This window comes from Amphibalanus amphitrite, unplaced genomic scaffold (genome assembly GCF_019059575.1).
Source record: "Amphibalanus amphitrite isolate SeventyFive unplaced genomic scaffold, NRLGWU_Aamphi_draft 000049F_arrow, whole genome shotgun sequence".
Taxonomy (NCBI): domain Eukaryota; kingdom Metazoa; phylum Arthropoda; class Thecostraca; order Balanomorpha; family Balanidae; genus Amphibalanus; species Amphibalanus amphitrite.
In genome coordinates, this window is record NW_024881545.1 from 1,271,047 (window position 1) to 1,282,695 (window position 11,649).

Genomic DNA, 11,649 nt, shown 5'->3' on the forward strand with positions numbered 1-11,649 from the left:
GAGGGCCGGCACGCCGAGCGCCGTCGTCTCGTGCCGCTCTCGTTCGCGGAGTTAGAGCGGTGCGCTGTGTCCTCACAAGCGGCAGGATGCGGGTGGGGCTGTTCCCCATCCCGGGCCGGCAGCAGCGGACCGCGGGTGGCTCTCTTTGTCCTCCACAGGTATCCGCCGCGCTCCATAACAGTTCATAATTTAGCGAGCGGGCGGCGCTGTGCACAGCCTGTGCAGTTCAAAACATGTTTTCGTCGCCCCGACGCGGGCGGCCCGAGAAGATCCTGCAAGAACACGGCGACTGCCGCTCTACAAGGTCCACTCTGCGCTGTCTGGACCCGCGAAACTGATCCCTATCACGTCGCGGCAGATGTTACGGATACGACTATTTCTGGCGGGCTTTTTGCTGCCGTGCGCGGCAGGTCGCACGCGCTGCCTGCGAGGTACTTACAACACCTGCGGCCAGGCTCGGACGGATGGATGGGGCGGCTCGGCACTGCTGCGAGCGGCGCAAGGCGATGCAGGACCACTGCTGGACCACTGCACAGTGGAAACTTCTGACCACTGCTGGACCACTGCGCACTAGATACTTCTGACCACTGCTGGACCACTGCGCGCTGGAGACTTCTGACCACTGCTGGACCACTGGTACTGCAAGACCACTGCACACTGGAGGCTTCTGACCACTGCTGAACCACTGCGCACTGGAGGCTTCTGACCACTGCAAGACCACTGCGCGCTGGAGACCGCTGACCACTGCAGGATCACCGTACTGCTGAAAACTGACCACCGAAGGACCACTCACTGCCCCAGTAGTGTGCACTGGACTGGAGACCACTGAATGATGAGACAACTGCAGGGAGGTTACTTATATATCGCCCAGGGATCACAAAGGTTTTATTTACGATAGTGAATGACTTAGGAATATGACGATGATATCCCTACTCCTACCAAAATGTGACATGTTGGTAAAGATTTTAAAGTCTAAGTCACCTATAGTTATAGGTAGAAGCCTTGACCGATTAATTTTAAAACTGCTTCAGATGCTGAAGCAGAACAATCAAGAATAATTGAAACCGTGGATAGCTGGTAGTCCGTCACTTTGTGGTGCGTCGCTTGATTCAACTAGGATGGTGATGTGCAACTAGCAACTAGCCAATTAAGCACTTATATAAGTAGACTTGCAGACCCATGAGAATGCATTAGACTCGCCACTCCTGAGCAGTGAGCATACCCCTATATCATTTTACTTACTTATAGGTGTACATTAATGTCCCTGATCCGATCGGAACTTAGAGCAAAGCCTGAACTTGAGCTCACAAGGCTGATTCGATGCATCCAAGTATATGGTAGATGCTGCAGTGGATCTGCACATGTGTGGCACACTGATCGAATTTCTGGTCTCCGCCCATCCGCACCCTCTGGTCTGGTCATGGGGCGCGCGCGGTGGTCGGCCCGTGCCGGTGACCCTGGCCCAGATGTGAGCTGTGTCGACTGCCGGCTGGACCACCCTGCTATCCGGCAGAATATCGTGCGGGTACGTAAAGTTATCATGATATTGGGTACGTCCTGTTACTGTGTGCAGATGATCAGAGAGGGCCGCTCTGCAGCGAGGGGGTGATATATACTGGTAGCTGGGAAGCGGGACTCGACCCGCAGGCTGGCAGTACGTCACTGAAAGCTGACCGTGGTATTAATGATGACCGTCATGACCACGAGATAGGCACCGAACGATTGGCTGGCATTGGCCACATTTTGGTGGTACTTTTCTCTCCGTCTAACTGCTTGCATTATTGACTTGTTATTCCCCGATTCCATTAAATCGTTGACACCCGGACCCTATAACGATAAAGTTCTCCTTAGCACGTCATCAATCAGCGCAACTCAAACCATGTCGTAACTCTCGCACCCATCCTATTCACCTCGCCAGCTCATTAAGCCGGGCTCTCCATTAAAAGTGCACATCATCACGCACTTTCTGCGTTTCGCAACAGCGGCTGGCCGGCGAGGCTGCTCCGTGCCCCTCGCTCTGTAGTCGTTGGCAGCGAGACTGTTGTGGACGCTGACTGGTCCGGTCATCATTGCATAACGGTGTTGCAGAGCGGGCCACCGAAATCGACAGGTGCGACGCAGGTGCGCGCGTCTGGACCGATATCAGCCACCGGTGGTAGCAGTGGTATCTGGGCCGGTATCTGGGGTGGTATCAGCGGCATCGGTGATATCTGGGATTGGATCAGGCACCAGTGGTATCAGTTGTATCAGGCCGGCATCTCGGGCGGTATCAGGGGTGTCCGCGCCGGTATCTGGACCGGTAACAGATATATCTGAGGCGGCGTCAGAGGTATCTGGGACTGCTGAGGTATCTGAGACGATATCAGAGGTAGCTGGGGAGGTATGAGGTATCAGAGGTATCCGGACGGTGGCAGCCACCAGCGGTATCAGATGTATCGGGGCCGGTATCTGAGACGGTTCAGAGGTTTCTGGGGCGATATCATCAAATATCACGAGCAAATTTTTCTCACAACCTTAAACTCAATGCCGTTATCCTAAATAAGTCATTCAAAGCAGTTGGCGATATTTTGGCGTCGCTGCTACTAAGTACTAAGTGTGCAATGGTTTCACCACCGGCTGGCCTGCTGCCCGACCAGGTTCGACTCCGGGTCAGTGCCGCAGGTGTTTTTAGCCCCGAGACTGTGATGCAATATTTGGACACCGAGTCCCGAGAGCTGCAATCGTCTCTGATCGATCTATCAGTGGTCGAATCTAAGTGATGCGCATTTATCTCCAATTAATTTTAGACCAAATTACGTGATATTGCGAACAGAATCAGACGGCTTTTCTGAGACAAAATCCTTTTCCTAATTACGTGTATTCAACATGATAATTAAAATATTTAACGACTGAAAGCACTAGATAAGAGGATGGACGAGCCACAGCACACAAAAAGGAACAAAACAGAGGTAAATTGGCAGCGTTTCTCGACCTATCATTCATCAGCAGCCCATATCGGACATGGTCCTCTCCAGCTGGCGTTCGAGGCGCGACAGCTGCCGCTCCAGCCCCGGCTGACCGCGGCCCTTGCGCACTACCAGCTCGCGCGCCCGCTCCAGCACATCCTCGGTCAGAGACCAGTGGCCGGGCAGCGCCGGACACGTCCGCTCCTGTTCCCTGTTCGGGAACACCCAGAGACGGTGTTCGGGCACGCGGCGCTCGAGGCCGAGCCACCGCGCCAGCCGCGCGCGCAGTGGGGACCGGCCGCCGACAGCCGCCAGCCACCGGATGGGCGCAGAGTCGACGCATACTCCGCGGTCCCCCAGTGGTCGCGCCACGGCGCCCAGGAACTGTAGAGGCCCATCGAGCAGGATGGACTCGCTGTAGGCCAGCAGGCGGGCGCGCGACGCCAGACTCACGGTGACGGCGTGGCTGCGCAGCGCGGCTGTGTCCGAGATCGCCAGTCCGTTCAGCAAGTTGGTCAGCACCACCGTCACGAAGAAGAGGCACATGACGAACACCAGCTGAGCGGCGGTCGGCTGGCCCGACGGCGGGCACGTCCAGGTGCCGTTCCCGGCCCGCTGGCAGTGTTCCAGAGGAAGGGAGTTGATCTCCATCTTATCCAGCACCATGACGAGCGTGCGAAGCAGAGCAAGACCCGGTGTAGACAGGTCGTAGTGAACGCGATCCTTGCTATCCCTGAACACGATGAACATGCTGATTGCGAATCCTGTGATGACAACGCTGTACCACACCAGGAACCACAAGAACCTGGCAAACACGGTGGTGTACATCTTGGAGTAAATAGCAAACGACGGGATGCGGCTGAGATGAACGAACAGCTGCGCCCAGGCGAGCAGAACAAGAATTGAGGCTAGCGACAGTTGCGGGTTCAGAGCACCATCGGGAGTAACTGGCCAAGCACCCTTCACCAGGTAGACGGTCGTCATCACCAGCACCGGCGCTTTTATCAACGCATCCTCCCACTGGAGGAAAAACCGGATGGGAGCTGCGAGAAACTGCATCACCTTGGCTGCGATCATCGGTATAGTAACGCCAACTGACGCCCAGTAGAAGCCCCTCACAGCCCGGTCAAAACCATCCCAGGTCTCAGACAGGATTTCATGCTCAACTCTAAGGAAAACCAGTGTCGTTAGCAGTGCAAGGAAAACCAAGTAGAAGACGAGATCGGCGATGATGAGGCCACTGGCCGCCCACCACTTGAGGTCAAGGAAGGACCAGACTAGTGGATGGCTCAGCAGAGGGCAATGCTCCTCGCTGTCGGCCATATGAAACACGGTGGCCATCTCAAATTGCGTTCGGCCTGCGGGCAGGCGCGGCCACATCAGGGCATAGTCGAACTCGATGCCGAAGTCGGGGTCGCCGCCGTCCCGTTTGCCGCGCACACACGAGTCGAGGTGCTCGTGGAGCACGTCCACAGGCAGCGAGTGCAGCAGGGGCTGACCGAGGTCGTCGGGCGCGCTAAGGTCGGCGCCGGCACGCAGCAGCGCCCGGATCGCCGCCGGACTGCCGGCCTGGATGGCGTGGTGTAGCGGCGTACATCCCAGCGCGTCCGGCGCGTTCACGGCCGCCGCCGGCGCACACTCCAGTACCTGGCGGAGGATGTCGGCGTCCTTGGCGGCAGCCCAGTGGAGCGCTGTGCGTCCGCTGGCCGGGCTGGCCGCGCAGGGGTCGGCGCCGGCCTCCAGAAGCAGGTCGACGAACTCGTCCATCCGCCGGTCGCAGGCGTACAGGAGACAGGTGAAGCCGTCCCCGTGGCTGTAGTCGATGATGGCCGGCTGGCCGGCGCAGTGACTCAGCAGCACCGAGAAGCGCGCCAGGTCGGCTGACTGGACTGCCTCGTACAGAACGTGCGCCGCCTGCAGGGTGCCCAGGCGCGAAAAGTGAGCGGCGTCCACGGCATCGGTAGAGGCTGAGGTCAAAGACGGTGGTGGAGGATGACCGATGGTTGGCTGCTGTTCGGTGGTGGGGACGAAACCCGCACTTTCAGCTCTCTGTTCATTGGTGGCCCTGGTGTTCGCCTCACCCTGATCTTTTATGTGGCCGAAATCAGCTTCATCCTGCAGAACGCCAAGCTCAGAACCAGACTTGTTCGGCACGAATGTCGCTGGCTCCGAAAGAGCCTCGAACTGTGGCTCCATCGGCAACTCACTCTCCTCGGTATTCCTAGATGGCTGATTAAAATCCGTTTGAAGTTCTGCCCCAGGGTCTGCATTGTCAATACCCTGTTCGTTTTCAGCCTGAGGTGCATCTTCTTCGCGGCATTCCGCACCGCCCGCTGCACCGGCTGCTGCTTCCACAGATCGGCCATCTTCTCCAGCTGTGCTATCAGTGTCCTTCGTCATCCTGTAGGTGGTACAACATTGTTAGATCATCATCATCATCATGATCACGTTTATTAAGAAACAAAATTGTTTGTAGATTGTTTTGTTTGTTTGTAGATTGTTAGAACAAACTAATGGCCGAAGGTGGGCGTGGCATGAGGGCGTTTAGCTCCTTCTTGCAACTCAATGGGTTCCTCTTCATCCATATTCGCTAAAATTGCGAAGGCTCGGCACCCCCGGGTATAAGGTTCATAAAACCCAGCGCATTTTCAGAATCAAATGAAGTACCTACCTATTCAAATAAAGAAACTTTTTGCATCAGTCCAGCCTCAGCTTTGCATTACCTACTATCGTTCAATGTTTTGGGTGTGCTAAACGCACTCTAGGTACCTATATCATTTTGACCGATTAGCGCTTCGAATGACAAACTTCGTTGCAAAGTTAGATAAACTTATCAAACTTATGAACAGCTCATCGATCTTGGCTTTAGTTTTTTTAGCATTCAAGTTTAGCTAAGTGCTTCAAGATTAACTTAAAATACTGACCTAGTTTGGTGAACATCGTTATAGGCAGGCAATTGGGTTAAATTTGGAGCCTGAAACGCGACATAATGGCATTCCTTGATTAAAATAAATGTCATTTCAAAGATATTTGCTTAGTGCTCACATATCAATGTGTTAGGAATTTACTATGACCTGACTTTTTTGGAGAAGAAAAGCAAGTTCATTGCTCACCAAGAGCAATGCAAACTAGAGCACTTCATGGGCCGGATAAATCCGTTATCCACGGATAAATCCGCGGACCGGATAGGATTGGATTCTAAATTTGTTAAAAAAGAACGGATATGGGCGGGCCGGATTTGGGAATTGAAGGTTGAACCCGGATCAAAACGGATCAAAATTTTAACATTCAACATTGAAGTTAAAAATTAACCTAATGTGTTAAGCGGCAGCAGAGGTTTGATTAAAGTAATAGGCATCATTTTATGACACTCACTTGTCACAAGACTTGTCTTCAAGTGGATAATGTATGCAATGTATGCATGGTTTTTGGAACCATGATGGTCTATGAGATGTATGGCTGTCTGGTCCCTTAGATTGAATTTGTTAGTCCAGTTTTGGGTGAAACCAGTTATTGGTGAAACGGATTATTACGGATATTTTTTGGAAGTTTGGCTGCAATACGGGCCATGGGTGGGCCGGATTCTGATATTCAAAGAAAGGCGGATAATGGGCGGATCTGGATATGACTTGCCGGATATGGGCCGGGCCGGATCCTAAAAAGCCTATCCGTGAAGTGCTCTAATGCAAACTTAGGTTATCCAGCTCATACACGTTTGTTAAAGGTAGTGTGCCAGCTTTCTTGGACCGTATGGAGTTAATGGCCCAGATAAGGAGAACCGGATTTTTAGAACTTATCCATACCTTCAAAACTCATGGAAACGTCTTAAATTCTTCAAATTTTGAGTACCCCAGTGCGAAATTCGCCCCGACGGGTTGTCGGTCGTACCCCAACCACATTTCACACCACTATGAACAATAAATGCACACACTGAAATCGCTATTACCGATATGCTCATCCAATCAAGTTTCGATAAACCCGTTCATCATCATCTCCTGCGGTTTCGAACACGCCTGTTAGGTGGCTTCTGATGCTCGTCGAGGTCGGAATTTCCAAATACGCGTGGTGCGTCGGGCCGCGCGCTCTGACTTCGGCCAAGAAAAATGCGTCAGCTGATCATTGTCATTTCTGCCACTTGCGTGTGGTGAAATGGGGTCATAACTTATAAGACGGCTTTTTCATATCAATTATTTTACATAAAATCATATTTCAAACCATAAATAATGTTCGACAGCCAAATAAAAGAAACAATACCAATACGGGCTTAAAGTTTAAGGCTCGACATTGTGTTGTCTACGATTAGACAGCTGATAACTCATTCCCGTACGTCGTATGGTCGTAACACTATAATGACCTTTGCTTATTGTCACAAGTGCGCCGCATTCGCGATTGTTGCCCGACGCCTGTTTGCAGGTGAGCCCACTACAGTTGTTATACATATCTAAAAACCGAAAAACTTTTAGGCGAAAAAGGCACTATTCCAGGCCCATTTTTGATTTTTTTTTTGCGATATTAGGTAAAAACAGAAGCTTGTTATCCTAGGAAAAATAAAATGGGAAATCTTTCAAAGGTGGCACACTACCTTTAACTAATAAAAAATTAATTATGCATATCAGGTCATAGGAAACATTGACATCAAGACCTGTGACCACATTAGAACCCTGGCGACCGCTAAACAAGGATGAGCCATCTTAACCCTCGCCGGAAGAGGCCATTTTGCGTCCTTCGACGGCACAGGGGGACCCTGTGCCCTGTACGACCCCCCTCGCGTTTGGCCGCTGAACGAGCTAGAGCTTCGCGAAGAAAAACGGGCGTGCTGCCCGTCACGAGAGGAAGTTGAGCCCGATGATACCCAATTTTAAGGTCCTAGGGCATCGGTTGACCTTCCAGGTGAGGTCAATGACCCAAAACTCGGGAAAATCGGGACCTGTTAGAAAGTCGTAAAGTGTGGCTGCTATAGGGTATTTCGTGGTGCTGATCACGAACATCGTGTTAGTTTCGATCACAGATGATATCTTTAAGCATTTAGACCAGTTCGGGTCAGGTCAGGTCAACCACTAGGGGTCGTGACGGGTATTCGAAGTACGTGTCAACCGCCTCTGAGCTGAGAGCTTCGTAACATGTTACGAAGGCACCAAAACTACATTGTAAATGTTCAAATTGTTTCTAAATTCGAATTCAGCTCCAAAAACTAGCCTGGAAACATGTAAAACTCGAAAAATGAACCGAGTTCACCAAAGGTCAATGACCTGACCTGACCTTCAGGTGACCTTAACATCCGCCCTTATGCATTGGAGCAACATCAAATCACATGTTTGAACGTTTGAAACCACGAAAAGATTGCAAACGCGTGGCTAATGCGAGCCGACATACGCCGAATCGGGATTCCGGCCAAACATGGTCTCGGAAAGTAGGCCACAGGTCAAAGGTCATTTGGCTCAGGATCATGAAATTTTCAGGGTAGGTGTAAATTGACCAATGCGAGGGTACTGAAAGTTTCGTCCCAGTTATTCGCCAAAAACCTAAGGGAGGGGGGGCTTGCATCGACCCCCCCCCCCCTGTGCCGGCGAGGATTAACCCGCGCCCTGATGGGGTCTGCCGAGCAGCGCGGTCTGATGGAGGGGGGCATTTTGCCCCCCCCCCCCCCCTAAGATCTCGAGAACCACGCAACATAGCGACAAGCGGCAAACGGCGTTGGATAGCCCCAACGGGTGACCCACTTTCATTGACTTCGGTCTAACCGATGACGTCACAGGTCAGGTCAAAGGTCGAATTTTCACCGTTTACAGGCATGAAATGCGCTATAAAATCGAGTAAAATGCATTTCATTGAAAATCATCGATGGGGTCTGGGGAAATGTTCGTCAAACACATATTTTGCTATTTGAGGTCACTGATACCAGGTCAGGTCACAGAGGTCAGGTCACTGGGGGTCACAAATAAAAAATATCATGTGATGCATGTTTTATGGTCCATTCTATATGCCAAATGCGATTATGTTTTGATGATTGTTTTAGTGAGATTATGTTTTGGTGAAGGTCAGGTCAAGGTCAGGTCAAGGTCAGGTCAAATTAGGTCAAATTTCAAAGTTGATATTTTTGCATAAAATGGGTATCGATTCGATGCAGCTCGTCACGGGGAGTTCAATGGTGGTCTTTGTTTTGCGCTACGTGGTCTAGAATTGCTAACAATTGAGTTCAAAAATTTGACGTCATCAATTTTAAACCGTTTTTTTTTTTTCGCTGTAACTTGGCCAAAAAAGGAGGCATTGATCTAAAATTTGATATGTATATGGAAGAGCGCAGGCACTATCACATATATTCCGTTTTTCGAAATTCGTTTTTTTTTGGAATTTTTATGAGCTTTTCTAAAAAAAAAAATCATTTTTTTTTATTTTTGGGGGTCAAAATTCCAAAAAATTCAAATTCTGAGATAGCAGTTTTGTAGCGCCGTCCTTTCTCTACACAACCACATAAAGAAGTTTAAAATTGCTTGTTAACTGTAGATTTGGTGAGCGTTTCAAAATGTCATGTTTTTGCCCATTTTTACTCGAACATGACCTCAGTTTGACCTCAATAACTCCTGACCCAATGTGACCTGTGACTTGAAATTTTGTGTTAGATGCCCGGGAAGGTACCCAAAATTTGGCGGCGCTGCGCGCCGCCGTTTTCTCACACCACAGGGGGGGCCAAAATGCCCCCCCCATCAGGGCGCGGGTTAACAAGTAGGTAACTACGAAGCTTTCTAAACGCCACGCAAAACGGCATAATGCACAGCCAAACCCACCTGCCGTAGACACAAGCAGCAGCGAGCGCGATGACCCCAATCCCGACCCTCCAGCCCGAGGGTCGCCACACCGCCACACCAGCCAGCCGTCCTTCGGCGTCTGACCGCGGTTGCCGACCTGACCCAGCAGAGGTCAGTCCCTGGGCGGGCCACCAATCAGCAGCCGCCCCTGACCACCTGACCCGGTAGAGGTCAGCACCGGGGCAGACTGCCGATGGGCGGCCGTCCCGAGAAACGGTCACGCCGCAAATAGAAAGACGATGAAGAGTTGCTCCCTTATTATACATCGGCATCAACATAAGCAACAACAGCAACAACATCAACAGAGTAGCAGCAGGGTAAGGAGCCAGGTTACATGCATTGCGCAGTGTGCACAATGCAATTGCACACCCGATGTATGTGTGTCTGGCCATGTTTTTGCGTCCACGAATGTTACAAGTGAATAGTTGCAACATTCGACCGCACTCCATCAAGAGCAAAGTCTAGAATGTCCTAGACAGTCCATTATAATCCATATCAGCCAGCCTTCAGCCCAGTTTCAATTTCAGTCCCGATATCAATATAAAGTCTCTTAGGTTTACGTAATTGTATCGAAAACGGTTTTATGTTCTTGCGGCGAGTGACTGGAAAAAATTACTTATCATATAATCCACCTTTTATGTGGGTAGGCACTAGGCAGTAGGTACATACACATGCTTACCTACCGGCTGACATTCAGAACAAAAGCACCCAGTTGGAGCCGACGCGACGGTGCGCTTGTAAATGGGTTCATGTCTGCCGCCTCTGAGGTAGGTCAGTTCGGACCCCGGGGCGCCGCCGTTCGCCCCCAGGCCCTCCCTGAGGGGATGGGAGGTGGGGAGGACAGAGACAGGGTCGGACGGCTGTCGGAGGAGCGCCCTGTCCGGGCAGGTGTGCCGCCCTTCGCTCTGCTCCCCTCCGACAGCTATTTCTTCTGCGGCGGCGGCGGCACGCCGGAGGGGTGTCTCGGCGGCCGCCGGCGGGGGCGGCGGCGGCCGGCCGTGACGACTGGCGGCGGCGGCGGTGCCACGTGCCTCCACGTGCCGCTGTTTGTGCAGTGCCGCCGGCCCGGTGTCGGGGTCGCCGCCAGTGATGTATGGCCGCGGCCCGCCGGGACAGGCCGGATGGACTGTCTGCGGCCACCGGGCAGCCCTTTCTCAGACGAAGGGGAGCCGCAGAGGCCGCCGCACTCACCACCAACACGGGCTGTGCGCACGGAGGACAAAAGACTGAGCAATGGCAGACTCACATGGTGATGACATTAATCGCAAACCATTAATTCGACTCTCCACAAAGTCAAGTTCGTCTTCCTTTTATTGTTGACATTGTAAACATCATTCCTCCATCACCAGGTGCGACCCCAGTCGACCCAAGGATAGAAACCCTCCGGGCCACCTTGGGACTGGTGCTCGAGGCCAGTGGCAATGCGCACCTCGCCTCCGGCAGCAGCACAAAGAAGCGTCTGCTCCGACAAACAGGGCGATCCTTCGCAGGTATCTAACGCAGCAGGTGACGGCAACGGCGGCCGCCTGTGTTGATGTTACTACGCAGGGCGAGATGTACGATGGCTTGGAATCGTCTGCAGCGCCGTGCAAAACATTCGACTGGTTACCGGTGTGCGTGAGCGGCCCGCTGCAGACTGCAGACGGCACGTCCGGTCTGCTCCCGGCTGCGCCCGCCGTGAACGGACGGATGGGGTCGGCGCGGTGGTGGTATGACGATAAACAGCTACTGCCCAACAGAAGAATGGAAACTTGAAAATCTTGAAAGGCCTAACACAAAAATATATGCAAAAATATATGCATTATTTTCGGCAATCTAGGATGTAGACGAATTGACGCAAGCCATTGAGCACTGTCCTGAGGAACCTTAAAATCATTAGTGCACAGCAAGGGTTAATC

The 11,649-nt window shown here is 52.1% G+C and overlaps 1 protein-coding gene across 1 annotated transcript; it reads right to left on the bottom strand.

The window, feature by feature from the left end:
- Positions 1-2,841: 2,841 nt before the first annotated feature.
- LOC122377736 (transient receptor potential channel pyrexia-like) lies at positions 2,842-9,854 on the bottom strand. Its single transcript, XM_043358108.1, has 2 exons — positions 9,731-9,854; positions 2,842-5,346 (listed from the first exon to the last, which is right to left on the bottom strand). Exon 2 carries the CDS (start codon positions 5,343-5,345, stop codon positions 2,982-2,984), a length of 2,364 nt encoding a protein of 787 aa, XP_043214043.1. The 5' UTR covers position 5,346; positions 9,731-9,854; the 3' UTR covers positions 2,842-2,981.
- Positions 9,855-11,649: the final 1,795 nt, after the last annotated feature.

Coding starts and splice junctions, on each gene's coding strand:
- LOC122377736 (XM_043358108.1), bottom strand. CDS start 5,345: ATGACGAAGGACACTGATAGCACAGCTGGAGAAGATGGCCGATCTGTG.